At 37.3% G+C, this 23,047-nt stretch overlaps 1 protein-coding gene and 2 pseudogenes across 1 annotated transcript; all 3 read left to right on the top strand.

Moving 5' to 3' along the window:
* Nucleotides 1–3,306: 3,306 nt before the first annotated feature.
* LOC126080570 (olfactory receptor 5AK2-like) lies at nt 3,307–4,083 on the top strand (annotated as a pseudogene).
* Nucleotides 4,084–5,618: 1,535 nt separating this feature from the next.
* Nucleotides 5,619–6,546, top strand: LOC126080571 (olfactory receptor 5AK2-like; annotated as a pseudogene).
* Nucleotides 6,547–16,800: 10,254 nt separating this feature from the next.
* On the top strand, nt 16,801–17,730 carry LOC126080802 (olfactory receptor 5AK2-like). Its single transcript, XM_049891969.1, has one exon. The coding sequence runs from the start codon at nt 16,801–16,803 to the stop codon at nt 17,728–17,730; it is 930 nt and encodes a 309-aa protein (XP_049747926.1).
* Nucleotides 17,731–23,047: the final 5,317 nt, after the last annotated feature.

The raw sequence follows: 23,047 nt of genomic DNA on the forward strand, positions 1-23,047 counted from the left end.
GTTCCTTCCTAGTGGCTCTAGGGGAGAATCCATTTCCTTGCATTTTTCAGCTTGTAGAAGTCACCTGCATTCCTGCCTCATAACCCCTTTCTCCATCGTCACAGCCAACATCAAAGCATCTTTAAATCTCTCTCTTATTTTCGCTCTTCTTACACACTTTTCTCCTTATAAGGACCCTTGATTACTTTAGTCCAACTCTGGTCATCTTGGGTAATCTACTCATCTCAAGGTCATCAGATTAGCAAACTTAATTTCATCTGTAACCTCAATTTCACTTTGCTGTGCCACCTAGCATACTCACAGGTTCTGGGGATTACGATGGACATCTTTAGTGAGGCCATTATTCTGCCTACCATAGAAGGACACTGGGACAAGAGAAATTTCTGTATTATTTCTTAAAACTGTATGTGAATGCACAATTAGCTCATGAAAATATCAATTAAAAATATATTTAACAAAAATGTTTGTTAATCTATGCTAGAGTTAGCTTCATTTTTACTGTATTGATTGTCATCTTCTCCTACACATATATCCTCCAACACCTCAGCTAGCTCTACGCTACAGGGAAAGGAAAAGGCTTTCACCTCCTCCCCACCCTACCCCCCAGCTATTTTCCACCTGACAGCTGTCACCATTTTCTTTCCAGCCACCTCTTACATTTCTTCAGCAGAAAATATTTACTGAACGTTGTTCTGTTTTTGTTTTCTAATCCCAGGAACCACAGATTCTCAAGGGAGCAACACTGATCCCTCAGGCTCCAACTATAAACTCCTGATCAGATAGAACCACAAACAAAGACTTTGGTGGGCAATCAGCCCGCACCAGTTGTAGAAAAAGAACCTGGAGGCAACTCAGTGTGAGTAAAATAAAGCAAATCCTATTTTTTACATCAGCTATGTATCATCCTAGTGTGTGCAGGGAGTGGCAGAGGAAAAGGGTCAGTCACCAGGTTGCAACATATTTCTTCCAAAGACCAGAAACAGTCACTTCATTGCTGGTGATGTAATAGAAATGAAGTGAAGGAACAGAGTTGGGCTGAGTGTGGCCTGGGAAAGGATATGAGTGACCAAATAATTGAATTATTGAAAGAATAAATGAATGAATGATATATTCTCTTAATGTATTATTTGCATGTGTTTTTATGACTATTTATTGAGCAACCATTCTATGTCTTGCCCTTTGGATACTTGAAAATCACATCACTGAAAAGCAGACTTTACTTTTTTCTCTCCCTCTTCTTTTTAAAACAATTAAAACCATTGTAAAAAGAAAAAAGGTGCAAAAAGTTAAATGTTACAAATTTCTCTCTTTCCCTAACCTCATGCACAAGGATAACCATTAAGAGTTTGGTATAAATCCTTTCTGACCCTTATCCATAGATATAAAGGGAATGAGAGCAAGAATGAGAGAGAGTTTGATATTATACAAGGGTTCACAATCTACACATTACTCTGCAACTTGCTTTTCTCATGTGACAATAAGACATGGGCACCTTTCCATGGAAGTGCATGTTTATCTCCATTTTTAGACTGTGTGTTGACCCATAATGTGAATCTGCTGTGCAGTGGTTAAAGTACTTGACTGCTAACTAAAATGTTGGTGGTTTGAACCCACCATCCACTCCTTGGGAGAAAGGTGTGGCAGTCTACTTCTGTAAAGACTACAACCTTGAAAACCATACAGGGCAGTTCTACTCTTCCCTGCAGGGTTGCTATGAGTCAGAATTTATCAACTCAATGGCAATGAGTTTATGGCTTTATTTCCAGACTTTAACTATTATAAACAGGGTTGCCGTGAACATCATTACCTTCTAAGCACTTTACAGAACGAGGAACTGAGGCCAAGGGGAGTTGCATCCTTTGTCTCTAAGAGGTAGTAGGACCAGAATTCAAACCCCGGCCTGGCTTTTTCCTTCCAGTGCACAACGCTGAATATAAATGAAGCTACAGTAACACTGAGTATCAGAATAGGTTAAGCATGTTCAAAACACTCAGGTAGTTGTCCAACTTCTTCTACACATTCATTCAATTAGCAAACACCTTCATCAGAGATGAAACAAAGAATCTCATACTGAGCCAACCCACCCTTGATATACAGGTTCTGTGTGTGTCTGTGTCTCTGAGTGTGTACGTGTGTGTGTGTGTGCGTGTGTTCCCTTTTCTAGGTCCCTTAGCTTTTGAGAAGCGTCCCTGCAATATAATAATTATTTTATGTGAATTTAGAATGATTAAAGTCATGTTGATCTGGTAAGTGTCATTACTCTATTAAAATTCTGGTTTAAGTGGACCCTTCCACTTCTCCTGATTAGTGCTTCTACCCACTAGATAGAAGGCTCCTTAAAGGTCTCCAGTTCATCAATATTACAGCAAATTCACCCAAGGAAACAACTTTCACAAACTGAGTGCTCCTCAGTCCTGCAGAGTTAACCCACCATGCTTATTTCTCCATATTTGTAAGAACCAGAGAAACTCACATCAACAGCAGGCTCAGTGTTCTATATTCCCCAGCAGTAGAGATGCATCTTATCTAAAACTGAACATCTCATCTATAGAGGTAAGTCTTGCCTAGCATTACTGACATCAGAGTAAATAAGCCCTTTATGATGTATTTGGGATGCTGTTTTTTCTGCCATGAGCAACTTATCTTCCTACACAATATTTTAGATGTATGAAAATACATGAAGAATAGTGTACCAACCACTCATATAGTCACCATTTAATTTCTGCAACTTGATTTTTTGCACTCAAGTTTCTATTTAAGAGAAATGACCACATAGATATTGTAGCTCCAGTTCACTGATTTTTTCTAGACTAGTTTAATAGTTCTTTTCTGTGGCAAACAATGCTGCTATGAACATTCCTTGTATGTGTATATGTACATATACATGTGTATATCTGTATACTTATATATACATGTGTCTGTATTTCTTGCTGTTGGTAGGTGCAGCTGAGTCATTTCCAACTCATAGCAACCCCAGGTACAACAGAAAGAAACACCGCCCGGTCTTGCACCATCCTCCTGATTGTTGTTGTGTTGAGTCCATTGTTGCAACCACTGTGTCAATTCATCTCGTTGAGCGTCTTCCTCTTTTTCACTGACCCTCTATGATACCAAGCCTGCTGTCCTTCTCCAGGGATTGATCCCTCCTGATAACATGTCCAAAGTGTGTGTGAGATGACGTCTCACCATCCTCCCTTCTAAGGACCATTCTGGCTGAACTTCTTCTAAGATGCATTAGTTCTTTTTTTTAGCCATCCATGGTAGATCCAATATTCTTTGCTAACACCACAATTAAAAGGCATCAATTCTTCAAGTTCAGTTCACACCCCCATGTACTTCTTCCTCCAACACTTGGCTTTTGTTGATCTCTGTTACACCTCTGCTATCACACCCAAGTTGCAAAACTTCATGAGGACAGAAAAATCTATCTCATTCGTAGGATGTTTGGTACAATCACTAGTCTATGGTACTTTTGCAACCAGTGACAGCTATATCCTGGCTGCCATGGCAGTGGACCGCTATGTGGCCATCTGTAATCCACTCCGCTACCCAGTAGTCATGTCCCAGAGAGTCTGCGTTCAAATGTTAGTTGGCTCATATCTCATGGGTTTCATAAGTGCATCAATAAACACAAGTTTTACCTTCTCATTGAACTTTTGCAAACCCAATGCAATTAACCACTTTTTCTGTGATGAACCCCCAATTCTTGCCATTGCATGTTCCGGTATTGATTTCAACACCAAGCTACTAACGATCTTTGTGGGGTTTAACTTGATGCTCACTGTGTTGGTTGTTATCTTTTCCTACATATATATCTTAGCTGCCATCCTGAAGATATCTTCTACAGTTGGAAGGAAAAAAGCTTTCTCTACATGTGTCTCCCACTTGACAGTAGTCACCATATTCTAAGGGACTCTCTCTTATGTGTATCTACACCATGGTACCAATGGGACTCAAGAGCAGGAGAAAGCAGCTTCTGTATTTTATGGTATTATGATTCCCATGATAACCCCCCTGATTTACAGCCTAAGAAACCAAGACGTGAGAGACGCTCTAAAAAGAATCAGAAAGCTGTGCTTCTAGTTTGAACCTCAATTACACCTAAATTAAATACGTAATTCTTGATTGGACTCTGTACCTGAAATAAAGAAAATAGGTATAAAGGATATTGTTGGGAACAGTGAGGGAATCTGAACAGTGAATATGCATTAGATTGTTATTTTACCAATATTAAATTACTTTGGTGTGATTATTTTATAAATCTGTTTGCAATCTTTGATAATATTTTTTTCTTACTATTATTTTAAATTGTTTAATTTATTTAAGTAATATAACTCTAGTTCTTTTTTCTCGGAACCTAGTAATTCCAATATCTCAAATTTTATGTTGTTTAGTTCTGCTATTTATCATTTCTGCTCTCTTTTGCTAAGGATGACTTCTTAGTATTTTTTTAATTTTTTACATGGTAAGATAATATTTATTGATTCGATCTGTTGGGTTTCTGAAGAACCCGGATTATTGGTATATTCTACCACCAGCCTTTGTTTCGTTTCTGCCCGATGACCTAAAAGGCTCACAATCCAGAACAATTTTTTGTTAATTCTCAGGTTGATAATGCAAATTTAAACTCGGAATCAATGTGAATTCCAGGCAGTAGTTACAAAATATCAGGTGGAACTTTTTTTTTTTTTTTTGGCCAAGGCAGAAACTATTTTCCGTCATGGATTAAGCCATTCTTTACTGAAATTGTAACCCTTCAAGGGTCCTCAATATCTTTGGGTCCAGCTACCCTGTGCATATCCGAGACATAATTTCTCATCTTTCACCTTTAAACGAAACGTCAGAGTTTCCTGTGATGGCAAAAGTCATTGGGGAAGCCCAAGCATCATCAAGACAACCACTCTGGTTTGCAGGTTCCTTTTCAATCTTCAGATGACAGGCATTTCCTTTACTTGCTTGAGAGGGTGGTATGACTTTAAAGTGACCTTTTTTGTATTTTATCCAGCACTTCCAGTGTTGTTTTACAGCCCATTTTTATTAATTAACTTCTACTCTATATATCCTGTGCAGACATTTAGAGAGATTTTCAAAAATAATTTAGTCCACCTATGTGCATTCTTGTTTTAGGTTAGATGTTAGACATAATAGTTCAAAGATACGCTGGTGCTTTGAGACACATTTGAACCATGAACATATCTTAGATGAAATTACTCTCTAATTAATGCTACCAATTTCAACAGGTTGGTCCAGAATTAAATGATAAATGATTGTGAAAAGCTATTGATTTTTGAAAATGTTATATAATTATACGATATTATAATATTGCTTTATACAAATGTAGCTATCTATTTAATACAGTTAAAAAGTGAGTAAATCTACGTTTTCTTATATGGCAATCTTCTTCATTTTGAAAATAAATTGATGGCTCATTTATGACTGTCTACATGTCTAAAAGGAAATAGAATACTTGTAAAGCAATAAATCCTATTGTTGTTTGCATGAACTTCCAAGTCAAAAAAGTGACCTGAAATTAGGAGCCTTTTTTATTTCAAGAAGTCACAGAGATGTACTTTCTTTTCTTTGTCCTCCTCTTAGTCCTTTCTAGACTATTGGTAGCCATGACACAACAAAATGTCACTAAAGTTACTCAATTCTTTCTCTTGGGATTTGATGGCCAACACAAGTTTTGGTGTGTCATCTTCAGTGTATTTCCAGTGATCTATGTGACCTCCATGGTGGGTAATATTGGAATGATCCCACTCATCAAAACAGATTCCAGACTTCAAACACCCATGTACTTTTTCCTACAACATTTGGCTTTTGTTGATATCTGTTATACTTCTGCCATTACTCCCAAGATACTGCAAAACTTCTTAGTAGAGAATAAGTCAGTATCATTTGTTGAATGTGTAATACAATTGTTGGTTTATAAAACATTTGGGACCACTGACTATAACCTCCTGGTTACTATGGCAGGGGACCAGAATGTAGCCATGTAACCCAGTCCACTATGCTATTGTTATGTCTCAAACGGTCTGCATCCAACTGGTACTTGTTTCGTATGTTGTGGGGCTCAATAAATGTCTCAGTACAGCCAGGATTTACATTTTCACTATCTTTCTGCAAGTCCAACATCGTCTGTCACTTTTTCTGTGATGTTCTCCCAGTTCTCTTCCTTTCTTGCTCCAGTATCAACATCAACATCATGCTACTTCTTGTCTTTGTGGGATTTAACTTGACATTCACTGTGATGGTCGTCATCTTCTCCTACATATATATCCTGGGTGCCATCCTAAAGATGTCTTCTACTGCTGGGAGAAAAAAAAAGCCTTCTCCACATGTGCCTCCCACCTGGCAACAGTCATCATTTTCTATGGGACTCTCTCTCATATGTACTTACAGCCTCACTCTAATAATTCTGAGGAAAGTATGGAAGTAGCTTCCACCTTTTATAGCATTGTCAACCCCATGTTGAACTGTCTAATCTACAGCTTGAGAAATAAGGAGGTAAAAGAAGCTCTAAAAGTGATGGGAAAGAACCTCTGAACTGGACACATATTATTAACATTCAACACAGCAAAGCATCCAGCATAAATGTTTTGCAAAAATTTAATGTTCTGAGATTGAAACTTGTTACCATCTTAAATTAGTACTACCTCTTTCAATACATAAAATCTCAGAATGTGGAAAACATAGTAAGAACATCTTTTGGGTCTAATCTTTCCTGTATAGTGGTTGAGAAACATATCTCACACTACCCATCAAGAAAACTGTATTAATATTTATAATATTCAGAATCATGTTTATATTTTACAAAGTATTGAAATGTTTGAAGTATATTGCAAATATGTTCTTATAGACTACAAAAACCCTTATTTGTATATAATCAATATTGAAATTAAAATTCATTATTTCCCATTTATTTAAACAAGTTCCCTAAATTGTCTACAATGAGCCTCTTCATAAATTTTGTTCCAATTACTATATAAGACTGAATATAAAATAAATATATTGCTTTAAAAGGCATCTTATGACTCAGGCTATCCTTTTTACTAAATATTCTCATATTAGTGACACTTCCTAGCATTTGAAAACATTTATTTCTGTTATCAGTAGCCCTCTTTATTCTGAATCCACTCTTCCTTACCTAGGGAAAGGGAACATTTTCTATTTCTCTCTCCAATAGAGATACAGAATCTGGAATGTAGGTGGAGCTAGAAGCCTAAGGGGTATCCATACATTTATAATATGGCATATCACTCAGACAATTTAAACTGTGGAAACTCCATGGGATGTCCAGGGGAAGCAAAGAGTCCTCTGAATCAGGAAAACTATTGACAAAAAAGCTTTGGTATGTTGAAGGTAGTTAAATTGAAGAGTAGCTGAGGAAACTTCCGCTTGAATTCTCAAAATCCCATGGTAGGTTGATAAAATTCTTAAATAAATAAATAAAATTAAGAAGAAAATTCTCATGTCAAAACAACAAAAGCTGTTATAATGAATTGGCCGGACGGTGCACTGTTAAGTAGCAACACACACAGAATATGGCAAGAGAAAAAGATACATTTTTCAAATTCAATATTCCTCATAAACTCTAAGACAAGAAAAATATAATAACTTGAAGGCAATATGAGATAACCTGAAACTCCCCAGAAAAGACTGTCTTTATAAGGAAAGAACCTCCCACTCCCCTTAGGGCAGGGCCAAGTATCTTCATGGACTGGAACCAAAGATCACTAGTAGAAAGTCAATAGCAAAGTAGACAGAGGATGCCCTGAAGCTCTGGAAGGGAAAATTTGAGATCCAGTTAAGAGACAGGTGAGGATGAAAGCAGGGAAGAGAGGAGACAGGAGGGAGGTGGGCGTTGTTACAAAAGAGTAACACAAGGAATCCTGGGGTTTAGGAACTCCAGCATCTTCAATGGGGTGATGTTCAGTATCACACAAGTGATAAAATTATATACAGCTGAATACACACACACACACACAAATTAGTATAAGAAAAACTGGAAAACTCTGAATAAGGTTATTGGAGTCCATCAGTGTCAGTATCCTGGTTGTAATATTATACTATAGCTTTGCAAAGTGTTACCACTGAGAGTGTATTTCAAACAAATTACCACAGATTTGGTAGCTTAAACCACCACAGATCTATCATCTTATAGTTCTGGTCAGAAGTCCAAAATAAGTCTCAGTGGGCTAAAATCTAGGTGTCATCCAAGCTATGTCCCTTTCTAGTGGCTGGCTTTAGGGGAGAATCCATTTTCTTGCCTTTTTCAGCTTGTAGAAGTCACCTGCTTTCCTGGCTCATAACCCTTTTTTCTGTCTTCAAAGTCAGCTTCATAGCATCTTTAAATCTCTCTGACTTTTGCTCTTCTGCCTTCCTTCTCTCTTTATAAGGACCCTTATGGTTACATTGAACCCACTTGGGTAATCTAGAATAATCTACTCATCCCAAAATCAGCAGATTAGTAAACTTAACTCCATCTGCAACCCAGCATACTCACAGGTTCCGGAGACTAGGATGGACATTTTTCGGGGGGCCATTTTCTGCCTACCACAGAAGGATGCTGGGCAAAGTGTATAAGGAATATTTCTGTATTATTTCTTAAAGCTGCATGTGAATGTACAATTATCTCAATGAAAATATCAATTAAAATACATTTAACAGAATTGTTTGTTAATCTTTGCGGGCTTAACTTCATTTTCACTGTATCGATCATCACCTTCCCCTACACATATATCCTCCACCATCCTCAGCTAGCTCTCTGCTATGTTGTTGTTGTTAGGTGCCATTGAGTCAGTTCCAAGACGTAGCAACCCTGTGCACAACAGGACAAAACAGTACAGCACCATCCTCACAACGGCTACTATGCTTGAGCTCATTATTGCAGCTACTGTGTCAATCCGTCTTGTTGAGGGTCTCCCTCTTTTTCGCTGACCCTTTGCTTTACCAAGCATGATGTCCTTCTCCAAGGACTGATCCCTCCTGACAGTATGTCCAAAGGATGTGAGACACAGTCTCGCCATCCTTCCTTCCAAGGAGTGTTCTGGTTGCTCTGCTTTCAAGACAGATTTGTTCCTTCTTTTTGCAGGCCATGGTATATTCACCATTCTTCACCAACACCACGATTCAAAAGCATCAGTTCTTCTTCGGTCTTCCGTATTCGTTGTCCAGCTTTTGCATGCATAGGAGGCAATTGAAAACACCGTGGCTTCGGGCAGGTGCACCTTAGTCTTCAAGATGACATCTTTGCTTTTTAACAGCTTTCTCTGCTATAGGGAAAAAAAAAAAAAAACTTTCACCTCCCCTCACCCCCAGCTACTTTCCACCTGACAGCTGTCACCATTTTCTTTCCAGCCACCTCTTACATTTCTTCAGCAGAAAATAGCTAATGAAAAAAATTTTTTTTAATTTCAATTCAGTCTCAGGAGCCACAGATTCTCAAGAGAGCAACTGTGATCCCTTAGGCTCCAGCTATAAACTCCCTGATCAGATAGAACCACAAACAAAGACCTTGGTGGGCAATCAGCCTGCACCAGCTGTAGAAAAAGAATCTGGAGGCAACTCAGTGTGAGTAAAACAAAGCAAATCTGTTTTTTACATCAGCCATGTATCATCCTAGCTTGTGCAGGAAGCGGCAGAGTAAAAGGGCCAGACACCAGGTTGCAACATGTTTCTCCCCAAAACAAGGGAGAGTCACTTCATCGCTGGTGACATAATAGAAGTGAAGTGAGGGAATGGAGTTGGGCCAAGTGCTGCCTGGGAAAGGATATGAATGACCAAATAATTGAGCTATTGAAGGAATAAATGAATGAATGATATATTCCCTTGATGTACTGTTTGCATGTGTTTTTATGACTATTAATTGAGCATCCATTCTATGCCTGGCCCTTTGCATGTTTGAAAGTCCCATCACATCACTGAAAAGCAGGCTTTACCTTTTTCGCTCCCTCTTCTTTTTAAAACAATTGAAATCTTTATAAAAAGAAAAAAGGTTCAGAAATTTAAATGTTACAATTTTCTCTGTCTCCCCAACCCCATCAGTAAGGATAACCATTAAGAATTTGGTGTATATCCTTCCTGGCCTTTATCCATGGATATAAAGAGAATGAGAGCAAGACTGAGAGAGAGAGAGAGTGTGATGTTATAGAAGGGCCCGCAGCCTACGTCTTATTCTGCAACTTGCTTTTCTCATGTGACAATAAGACATGGGCACCTTTCCATGGAAGTGTATGTTTATCTCCATTTTTAGACTGTGTGTTGACCCATAATGTGAATCTGCTGTGCAGTGGTTAAAGTACTTGACTGCTAACTAAAATGATGGTGGTTCGAACCCACCATCCACTCCTTGGGAGAAAGGTGTGGCAGTCTACTTCTGTAAAGACTACAACCTTGAAAACCATACAGGGCAGTTCTACTCCGCCCTATACGGTTACTACACGTTAGAAATCTATCAACTCAGCAGCAATGAGTTTATTTCCAAAATTTTAGCTATTATAAACAGTGTTGCCGTGAACATCGTTACCTTCCAAGTAAGCTCTGTGATCCCCACACTACAGAATGAGGAACCGAGGCCAAGGGGAGTACCATCCTTTGTCTCTAAGAGGTAGTAGGGTCACAATTCAAACCATGGTCTGCCTTTTTCCTTCCCAGTGCACAACACTGAATATAAATGAAGCTACAGTAATGCTGAGTGTCAGAATAGGTTAAGCATGTTCCAAACACTCAGGTAATTGTCCAGCTTCTTCATCGCATTCATTCGATTAACAAATACCTTCATCAGAGATGAAACAAGAATTTCATACTGAGCCAGCCCACCCTTGATATACAGATTCTATGTGTATGTGTGTGTTCCCTTTTCTAGGTCCCTTAGCTTTTAAGAAGTGTCCCTGTAATATAATAATCATTTTATGTGAATTTAGAATGTTTAAAGTCACATTGACCTGGTGTCATTGCTCTATCAAAATTCTGGTTTAAGGGGACCTTTCCACCTATTCTAGCTTCTCCTGATAAGTGCTTTTACCCACTAGGTAGAAGGCTCCTTAAAGGGCTCCAGTTCGTCTATATTACAGCAAATTCACCCGAGGAAACAACTTTCACAAACTGATTGCTCCTCAGTCCTGCAGAGTTAACCCACCATGCTTATTTCTCCATATTTGTAAGAACCAGAGAAACTCACATCAATGACAGGCTCAGTGTGCTACATTCCTCAGCAGTAAAGGTGCATTTTTATCTAAACCTGAACATCTCATCCATGGAGGTACAGTTCTGCCTGCCATTACTGACATCAGAGTAAAGGAGCCCTCTATAATGTATTGGGGATGCTGTTTTTCCTTCCTTGAGCAATTTATCTTACTGCACAATATTTTAGATGTATGAAAATACATGAAGAATAGTGTACCAACCACTCATGTAGTCACCATCTAATTTCTGCTACTTGCTTTTTGCACTCAAGACTCTATTTAAGAGAAATGTCCACGTAGATATTGTAGCTCCAGTTCATCGATTTTTCACAGACTTATTTAGTAGTTCTTTTCTGTGAAAAACAAGGCTGCTGTGAACATTCCTGTATGTGTTATGTATACATACATGTCTGTATACACATATAAACGTATTTGTGTGATTAGGCTTGTTTATCTGGTCTACAATTTCTCTAGAATATACACCTAAAATGGAATTGCTGGACCATAGAAAAACATATCTTTCTTTCTATTGAATATTTCCAAATTTGTCTCCACCATGATTGTGCTAATTCAAATTCCCACCTGGAGCATGTAGTGAAACCTGTGAGAGCCAGAACTCGACAGGACCACCTTGTTTATCCAGATGTCGCAAGTTTCCCACCTTTCCAGTGTGTAGTCCCATCACTTTTCTATCACTCTCTGTTATGGACAATATTTTAGTTTTCCTTCTCTCACGGGTTTCTGCCCGCTTTCAAGGTTTTACTGAATAAGAGTTCCAGTGGCTCCGCATTACCAACAAACCTTGGCATTTCAGACTAATAAGTGCAAAATCGTATTTCAGTGCAGTCTTAGTATACAATTATCTGATCAATAGTCAGTTTTGTGTGTTTGCACATTTCTGTTGACCATTTTAGATTGTCTCTTGTATGAATTTCCTGTTTATGCCTTTTGTGCAGTTTTCCATTAAGCTGAGTTACAGAAATTCTTTTTATATGTTTGCTTACTTTGTTCTGTGCCGTCAGTTCCAACCTCTAGCAACGCCGAGCTGCCCCTTACAGTTTTCTAGGCTGTAATCTTTACTGGAAGGAACCCTGGTGGTACAGTGGTTAAAGCAATTAGCAGCTCAGCAAAAGGTCGGCGGTTGGAAACCCCCAGCGGCCCCATAGGTGGAAGATGTGGCAGTTTGCTTCCATAGAGATTTACAACCTTGGAGACCCTGTGGGGTCACTGTAAGTCTGAATCAGCTTCATGGCAGTGGGTTTTTGGTTTTGGAATCTTTATGGAAGCAGATCGTTGGGTCTTTTCCTCCATGGAGCCCCTAGTGGGTTTGAACTGCTGACGGTTTGGTTAGCAGCCAAGCGCTTAACCATTTCAGCATTAGGGTTCCTTTCTTTTTATATATTGAAAAGTAATGCTAATACCCATACTAACAGATATGTGGATCTGTTAATGATTTCTTTTTCTCAGTTCCATTGACCTATTTGTCTATCCTCACACCAGTTCCTTACTATCTTTATTATTATAGCTTTATAATAAGTTCTGATATCTGGTAGGCCTAGTTCACCCTCAATTTCCTTAAATTTATTTTAGCCATTCTTAGCCCTTTCTTTTCCATATAAATTTTTATAATAAGCTTTCAATAAACACATAAAATCTTCTCACACAGTTGAGTGAATTATACTGAATTTATAGATTAATCTGGAAAGAAACGTAATGTTAACAATACTGCATTTCTTTCCATGAACATAGTCTATCTGGGTTGGTTTTGTTCAAGCCTTTAAATAATGTTTTATTTTCTCAGTAACAGTCATATTAGAATCTTTGTTAGACTTACATCTAGGCATTTTATATTTTTATTGCTATTATAAATAGCAGCTTTTAAAATATGATGTGTCTAACTGTTGCTGATAAACAGAAATGCAATTCACTTTTACATATTAACCTAATATTAAGCAACGTTGATAGACTCACTAAGAATTTATCTGTTAATTCTCTAGAATTTTCTCTAGAGATAATTAAATCAGTAAAATAATAATGGTTATGTTTCCTCCTTTATAATCATTATATTTAATGATTAATCATCATTTAATTTCTTTTCCTTATCTTTTTTACCCTGACTAGGACTTCCAGAACAGCATAGAATAGATTCTGTCATAACAAGCACTCTTGTCTTATTTCTGAATTTACAGGCACTGCTACTCATGATTTATTATTGAACATAATATTTAGTATAGCAATGTGATAGATAACTTTTACAAGGTTAAGATTGTTCTCAGCTATTTTCATTTTGCTGATATTTTATCATAACATTTTATTTTTACCAAATAATTTTCTGTATCTATTGAGAAGATCACATGGCTTATCTCCTGTAATGTGTTAACGTGATCAATTATATATCATTTTCTAATGTTAAAAAAAAAAAATCACTCCATTTCTGGACAAATGCAACTTGGTCTTGGTTTGGATGGGAAATGCCTTTTCCAGCTTCTGATGTTTCGTTCCTTCAAAGGGAGTTCAATTTGTGTAATACAAATCTCCCAATCCTCATTTTATTCACACTGCTCCTACAAAGGTTGAGTGACATATCAGATAGGTAAATCTGAGAAGAGTAACCTGGCACGATCCAGTCTTCCCTTATCCTTCTGGGATCTACCAACCTTCAGGAAGCCCATGTTCCCCTGCATTCCAGAGGCTCCACCCTCAATGTGGAACCTTACCTAATGATGATGTTCATGGGTAGCAAACATTCTTGCCCAATAATCCTAAGAGGAGCCCTGATGGTGCAGTGGTTAAGTGCTCAGCTACTAACTGAAATGTTGGTGGTCCAAACCCACCAGCTGCTCCATGGGAGAAAGAGGTGGCGATCTGCTTCTATAAAGGGTCATTGTGAGTAGGAATTGACTCAATGGCAATGGGTTTGGGTCTTGGTTTTTGGTAATAATCTTCTTGTCCCCCAGGTATCTAGATGTGATACTATGGTCTTTATGATTATACTTTCTTTTCTTTCTCATCTTGTTCAAATCCTGGGATAAGAAAAAAATGGCTATTTTCTGAAGCCTTTTTAAGATCCCAGCAATCATATTCCTTTAACATACAAGCTGATTTGGTTAATGAATGTGTACTTTTTAAGCAGTTTGTATCTCTATTCACAAGTGAGATTGAGTCTAATGTTCTTTTCTCATATTTCATTTGCTTTAGTGTCAAAGTTGTATTAGCCTCATGAAATGAGGTAGAGAATATTGTTTACCATTTTCTGGAAAAGTTTCTATAAATTAAAATTAGTTGTTCCATAATATTTCATAGAAATTCACTAAAACATAATGGGACCTGAAGTTTTTGCGAGGAGTAGATTTTTAAACAATTCTAATTATTTAATGTTTTTATAAGTATTACAAATTTCACCTTTTGTGCATGTTTTGGGAAGTTATGTGTTTCTAGAAAATTATTGAAGTATTCAAAAATTTTGTATTTATGGGCATAAACTTGTCCATAGTAATCATTTAATTGATTAAATAGTTCATCAATAAATGTTTTGGGATCTCTTATGCCCTTTTTTCCTTTTTTAATATTTTTGTGCCTTCCTTTTTTTCCTGCTCATTCTTGCCAGAAGTTAGTCATTTATAATAATTTTTTCAATAAGCCAACCTTTTTACTTTGTTGACATTAGCTAGTCTTATTTTCTATTTTATTAACTTGAACTCTCATGTTTATTTCCCTTTATATTTCTTTTGAACTCAAGTTTAGTTCTAATTATTTTCAGCTTACCATCCTTTCTCTTTGCTCCTGTTTCCATTTTCTTGCATTTTGTTGCACTAATAAATTTTTCAATGCTCCCTTTCTTTCTGTTACTTATTTAGAAGCTATATGCTATACATGTGTTTGACTTTGTTGCTTTTTGATGATGACATTAAGTTTTATTATCCATAGCTGAACTCCCAGGAACCAATGCTGGATTTCAGGTCCTATGCCCAATATCTGTCAGGCTTCAGCCTCACTCATCACTTTACAATTCTATTCAACATCTGGCTCACTGAGATTTTTTCTTTAATTGCATTACTTTCCCCTCTTCCATAGTATCTTCCAGCAAATGCCCTCATGGATATTTGTCCATCCTTTCCTTCTTGTCCGTGCTCAAATATATATTTCAGTCCTTTCATCAACACAAGTTCCAAATTAGTTCATATCCCCACATGTACACATCCACCGACTACCCTTATCTGCTTAGTCTGCTTTCTTCTTTAAAAAAGAAAAAATTAAATATTAGATAAACACAAAATAACATTATAAAATCATATGCATGGTATAAAGTACCATAATATAACAAAGACCTTGTACCAGAAAACTAGTACAAGAAGGAAAATAAATTTTATTACTGCTTTTGACTCTCCTAGGAAAATATATTTATGAGCTAGGAACAGGTATGGATTTCCTTTAGAAAGTTGCTTAAAAGAACAATTCATAATGCAAAAAACTGATCAATTTTTATCTCAAACTTTACAATTAATGATCCATAGAGGATACCATAGACAGAACCGAAAGATGACAGAATGGGAAAAAAAACTTTGTAATGTTAAAAGCTGACAAGCATAAACAACAAGCATCTATAAATCAACTTAATAGCAACATTGGCAACGTATATGAACAGGCAATTTACAGAAAAGTAGAATCCCACAATTTGAATAAAAATATTAGATAATGATCAAATTCATTAGTAATAGATAAAGCAAATAAAAATGAGTTATCACTTTACACCTATTTTCCTGACCAAAATTTAGGGTAATGCCAATGTCCACAAGGAAGTGAGGGTATGGAAAACAACCATGCAATAATTTGTAGTATACACTGAGCATCCATTCTGGAAAACAATAGAGCAATACTTGATCAAGTTAAATGTATGCATACTTGTAAGCTCAACAAGTTTATTTCTGAAAATATATCCCAAAGACAGTTTCCCATAGAATTATTTGTAGTTGATTCAAGTCTTAGGCAATCTGGTATCCAATCACCAGGAAAGCAGATAGAGAAATGGTGGATGGACACCACAGAGCACTGGTACTCAAACAGTGGTACCTGGACCAGCACCAGTCCATGGATGCTCTGTTACTTGTCTATGATGAGACAAGGACAGAAAGTGAGATTGAGCATTTACAAATTGTATACAATTTTGACAATGCTGGCTGAGGCCTTTTATTGTTTTGTACAAAAGTGCTGGTCCAGAAGAGATTGTAAATTTTAAAAAGAATCTTGACCTTTACCATAAATAGTTGGAGAAATATTTTCATAGAGGATTGTTCATGGCCATGAGTTCATGATGCTTGGAGCAGAGTTAGCAAGGAAAGGAAAGGTATAACATGGAGATAAGGATATAAGTTGGAGCAAGATCAAGAGTCAATATTTTCAGAAATAATCATTCGTATTTAGAACATTTTAATTAAAATATATATTGCATAAAAGGAAGCAAAATTATAGTGTGTTTTGTATGTTCTTTAGTTGCTACATAAGGAGATGTCCATCTTATTGTGTCCAGGAAATTTCCACAAACTGTAGATCATCTTAGCTTTCTCTGTTCTTCTCTCTTTTTGACTTTTCAGCTGATATTTAAACTTTGCTAACCATGGAACTAGAAAATGGCACTGAAGTGACTGAATTCGTTCTCCTGGGATTTACTGCTCAGTACAAGTTTTGGCATGTCCTCTTCATAGTATTTCTAGTGATCTATGTGACCACCCTAGTGAGTAATATTGGGCTGTTTCTACTAATCGAGATTGAGTCCAGCCTTCACACCCCCATGTACTTCTTCCTCCAACACTTGGCTTTTGTTGATCTCTGTTACACCTCTTCTATCACACCCAAGATGTTGCAAAACTTCCTAAGAACAGAAAAATCTATCTCGTTCATAGGATGTTTGGTACAATTATTAGTCTATGGTACTTTTGCAACCAGTGACTGCTACATCCTGGCTGCCATGGCAGTGGACCGCTATGTGGCCATCTGTAACCCACTCCACTACCCAGTAGTCATGTCTCAGAGAGTCTGCATTCAACTATTAATTGGGTCATACTTTATGGGTTTCATAAATGCCTCTATAAACACAAGTTTTACCTTCTCATTGAGCTTTTGCAAATCCAATGCAATTAACCACTTCTTCTGTGATGAACCCCCAATTCTTGCCCTTGCATGCTCCAATATTGATTTGAACATCATGCTACTGACAGTCTTCGTGGGGTTTAATTTGGTGTTCACTGTGTTGGTTGTTATCTTTTCCTACATATATATCTTTGCTGCCATCCTGAAGATATCTTCTACAGCTGGGAGACAAAAAGCCTTCTCCACATGTGTCTCTCACCTGACAGCAGTCACCATATTCTACGGGACTCTCTCTTATATGTATCTACACCATGGTACTAATGAGACTCAAGAGCAGGAGAAAGCAGCTTCTGTATTTTATGGCATTATAATCCCCATGATAAACCCCCTGATCTACAGCCTAAGAAACCAAGATGTGAGAGAAGCTCTAAAAAGAATCAGAAAGAAGTGTTTCTAGTTAGAGCCTTGATTTCTAACTCTCAACACAATCAGACCAACGGTACTCTCTTATTTTCCAATCTCAGAAGATGTAGCAAATGTTTGTGAGGCACAAAAGTGTTCTTAATTATACCAATAATATTTGAAATATTTTGAAAGGCATCTCAAGTGATTAAATAAGTTCATAATTCATGTGTTTTTTGAAGTCAAAACATCTGAAAAAATCATCGGTATTGCTTGTGTACTTTTTGATGTTCCTTTTCTCAAATGCCTGCCATCTAAAAAGAAAAGAGTAAGGTACAATCAATCTTTCATAAGTACCCACATTAACTACGTTATAAAGACTCACCAAAACAAAAATCTTTTTTGGTCTTGTTTTGATAGGTACTGTTACTCTTTCTACTTCTCTGTAGCTAAGCTCTTTAATTACCATAAAGAGAAAATTGAACAAGCCATGTCTTTGGAGAAAATGTGCAGAAAAGAAGAGGCGAGAAAGGGACAGCTAAGTGAATTCTCATAGATATTGGGGTATTAGGGATTAATATCTTTCTTTTTCCTATATGTCCCTAACCAATTAGCAAATTGCATTGGTAAATATAACTTAAATTTACAGCTATACTTCATCACAACTGTACACCTTAGAAAACAATACCCAATGCAGAATGTGGTGCCACAGAGAACTACTTTTCTCAACCTTTCCAGAAGTTCCAAACCTATGGGCTTAGGCAAGAACACTAGCATTGGAAGCCAATCATAACACAAACAATAGCAAGAGAAATCACATGGACACTACAGGAGAGGAATCCCTAAATTAGGAAACTTTTTGCCCATGCAGGGTTCCTGGTGACTTTCCCATCCTGCCCTCTGGAGATAGAAGCCTTAACTTCTGACTGGAGTGTAGAAAATCTTCTCCAGAAAGAGGAAAAAGAGGTCTTTATCTTTACAACCTTGGACCATCTCTAGAGAGGGAGGTGTCTCTCAGCTTTATTATCCTGGTATGTCTGTTTATACAAACAGTCTTAAATTGGTTTTACATACCTTTTTTCAGAGAAACTAGACTGTGCAAAAATGTGAGATATTCATCGAGATTCCATGTGCTAAATAATATGGCTTTAACATTCATACAGAAAAAAAAAGAAATAGATGGACAAAATAAACACAAGAGTAATACTAAATATTAATTCACCTCGTCCAGTCCATGACAAATCAGGTTGTCAAAAAAATTTAAGTTATAGGCTATCTACTCAATATAATTAATAAGATTAATCAAATTCTTAAATAGGAAGTCTGTATAGTTAAAGCCCATCAATTAAACATACCTGGAGTCAAAAAGGAAACCCTCGTTGTGTGGTGGTTAAGTGCTATGGCTGCTAACCAAAAGGTTGGTGGTTCAAATCCACTAGGCACTTCTTGGAAACCCTATGGGACAGTTCTGCTCTTTCCTGTACTGACACCATGAGTAGGAATCAACTTGATGGCAAGGGGTTTCTGGTTTGGAGTCAAAAATGCAATGCCATTCCTCTCCAAGTTGTCATTCCCAGCATAGAAGACCTTGTAATTGTCCAATTCAAAATGGCCAATACCAATCCATTTCAGCTCACTAATGCCTAGGATATAGATGTTTATGCATTCCATTTCATTTTTGATGATTTCCAATTTTCCTAGATTCATACTTCATACATGTCACATTCAAATTATTAATGGATGTTTACAGCTGTTTCTTCTCATTTTGAGTCTTGCCAGACAAGGTCTGGAATGACATCAAGGACATCATACATGAAGAAAGCAAAAAATCAATAAAAAGACAGGAAAGGAAGAAAAGACCAAAATGGATGCCAGAAGGGACTCTGAAACTTGCTCTTGAATGTCAAGCAGCTAAAGCAAAAGGAAGAAATGCTGAAGTAAAAAGAACTGAACAGAAGATGTCAAAGGGCAGCTGGAGAAGACAAAATAAAGTATTATAATGATATGTGCAAAGAGCTGGAGATCGAAAACCAAAAGGGAAGAACACGCTCAGTATTTCTCAAGGTGAAAGAACTGAAGAAAAAGATTCAGGGCTCGAGTTGCAATAGTGAAGGACTCTATGGGAAAAAAATATTAAGCAACGTAATAAACTTCAAAAGAAGATGGAAGAAATACACAGAATCATTATACCAAAAAGAATTGGTCAACATTCAAACATTCCAAGAGGTAGCACATGATCAGGAACTGATGGTACTGAAGGAAGAAGTTCAAACCTCCCTGAAGGCATAGGCGAAAAACAAGGCTCCAGGAATTGAAGAAATATCAGTTGAGATATTTCAACAACGGATGTAGCACCGCGCTCACTCGTCTATGCCAAGAAATTTGGAAGACAGATACCTGGCCTATAGACTGAAAGAGGTCTATATTATGCCCATTCCCAAGAAAGGTGATCCAACAAAAAGTAGGAATTATCGAACAATATCATTAATATCACACACAAGCAAAGTTTTGCTGAAGATCATTCAAAAGCAGCTGCAGCAGTATATTGACAGGGAAGTGCCAGAAATTCAGGCTGGATTCAGAAGAGGACATGGAACCAGGGATATCATTGCTGATGCCAAGTCGTTCTTGGCCGAAAGCAGAGAATACCAGAAGGATGTTTATCTGTGTTTTACTGACTATGCAAAGGCAAGTGCAGATCATAAAAAATTATGGATAACATGGCAAAGAATGGGAATTCCAGAACACTTAATTGTGTTGATCGAGAGGCAGTTGTTCTGACAGAACAAGGGTATACTTCATGGTTTAAAGTCGGGAAAGGTGTGTATCAGGGTTGTATCCTTTCACCATACCTATTCAATCTATATGCTGAGCAAATAATCCAAGAAGCTGGACTATATGAAGAAGAACGGGGCATGAGGATTGGAGGAAGACTCATTAACAACCTTCATTATGCAGATGACATAAAGTTGCTTGCTGAAAGTGAAGAGGACTTGGAGTACTTAGTGATGAAGATCAAAGGCCACAGCCTTCAGTATGGATTATACCAACATAAGGAAGACAAAAATCCTCACAACTGTACCAATAACCAACATTATGATAAATGCAGAAAAGGTTGAAGTTGTCACGGATTTCATTTTACTTGGATCCGCAATCAGAACCCAAGCAAGCCACAGTCAAGAAATCAAAAGATGCATTGCACTGGGCAAATCTGCTGCAAAGGACCTCTTTAAAGTGTTGAAAAGCAAAGATGTCACCTTGAAGACTAAGGCACACTTGACCCAAGCCATGGTGTTTTCAATCACATCATATGCATGTGAAAGCTGGACAATGAATAAGGAAGACAGAAGAAGAATTGACACTTTTGATTTGCGGTGTTGGTGAAGAATATTGAGTATACCATGGACTGCCAAAAGAATGAGCAAATCTGTCTTGGAGGAAGTACAACCAGAATGCTCCTTAGAAGCAAAGATGGCAAGGCTTCGTCTTACCTACTTTGGACATGTTGTCAGGAGGGATCAGTTCCTGGAGAAGGACATAATGGTCAATAAAGTCGAGGGTCATCGGAAAAGAGGAAGATTCTCAACGATATGAGTTGACAAACTGGCTGCAACAGTGGGCTTGAGCATAACAATTGTGACCATGGCGCGGGACCTGGCAATGTTTTCCCTCTGCGGTACATAGGGTCACTATGAATCGGAACCAACTCAAAGGCATCTAACCACAATAAACAGAAAAGTCCTGATACATGCTACACCTTGAAAGTATTATACCTGGGTGAAATAAGTCAGTCCCAAAAGAACAAATATATAATCCCACTTATCTGAAATATCTAGAATAGGCAAATGTATGGAGACCAAAGTTTATCGGTGGTAATCAGAGGTAGAAGGGAACGGGATAAGAAGGAATCATTGCTTACAGGGCACTGAGATTTTGTTAAGGGTTGTAGGAAACTTTGAAAATGGATAGTGATGATGGTTGCGCAACGTGATGAATGTAATTAATGTCACTGAATTGTACAACCAGAAAATGTTGTAGCAGCAAACGTTTTGTTGTAAATACACTTACCACAGTAAAAAATATATGTAAATTAAAAAACACATAAAATATTTTTAAGAGGGGAACAGATATAAATAGTTCACAGAAAACATAACTCTAGTGGTTCTTAGACATATGAAAACATGTTCAACCTTGTTCATAGGAGAAAAAAGCTAATAAAACTCTGATATACTATTTTTCTCTAATATTAAGATATTGACAAAGTTTAATAAATGTTTCTTAACATCGTGTTGGAGAAATATGCACTCTAGATTTGCTAGAAATGATGTAAATTGATACAGCCTCTCTCCGGAGAGCAGTTGGATAATATCTATCAAAATATACATTGCTCCATGCTCTTTGAATCAGAGATGCCTCTCCCAATTATCTTTTAAACCTAGAGATATATTCATACTTATGTACATTAATATTTATCATTTATCATAGCACTGTTTATATTAGCAAAATATTGGGAGCAATCTAAAAGCCTACCAATTGAGGGAAATCTGAATGTAGCTATTCAATAAAATATAATACACCATGAAAAATAATAAGGCTTCTCTTTCCACTCTGATGCAGACAGATCACCCAGATACACTAAGTGAAAATGCAAGCTTCAGGGGGAGGGGGGAAGAATATAAATATTAACATGTCTGCAAATGCCAGGCTTAACTCTAGAAGAATTACAAAAGCTCTTAACTGTGGGTGACCTCCAGGTAGGGGAACTGGGGACTAGGAATCAAGAGAAAGGGGGGAAACTTAGTTTCTACTGTATTATGCTCGTACTTTTGAATTTTTTACTGTGTGAATGTGTTGTGTTTATGGGAATAAGGAAGACAGAACAGCAGAAAGGAAGAAAGGAAGGGTAAAAAGCTGTTGGTAGATAGAAAGGCAAATCTCAAAAAAGAAAGCAAGAAGTCCATAAGGCAGCAACATAAAAATAAAATTTGTTACCTCTGGAGAGCTTAACTTTCTTCAGCAAAAAATAATTAATGGATATTGTTTTTCCCCAATTCCATCTCAGTCCCAGGAACCTCAAAATCTCGAGGGACCAACACTGATCCCTTAGGCCTCAGCTATAAAACCCCTAATCGGGTGGAACCACAGAGATAGACATTGGTGGGCAATCAGCCTTCGCTAGGTGTAGGAAGAAAATCTAGTGTAAGTAAAGAAAATTCCATTTTTCAAAATTAGCTGAATATCATTGCAGTTTGTACAGGAAGTGGCAGAACAAAAGGGTCAGAGATCAAGTTCCAGTATGTTTCACACCAAAACCTAGCAGAATATTTCATTGCCAATGCTGTAAAGGCAATGGAGTAAGGGAACTGAGTTGG

This window comes from Elephas maximus, chromosome 7, assembly GCF_024166365.1.
Source record: "Elephas maximus indicus isolate mEleMax1 chromosome 7, mEleMax1 primary haplotype, whole genome shotgun sequence".
NCBI classification, from domain to species: domain Eukaryota; kingdom Metazoa; phylum Chordata; class Mammalia; order Proboscidea; family Elephantidae; genus Elephas; species Elephas maximus.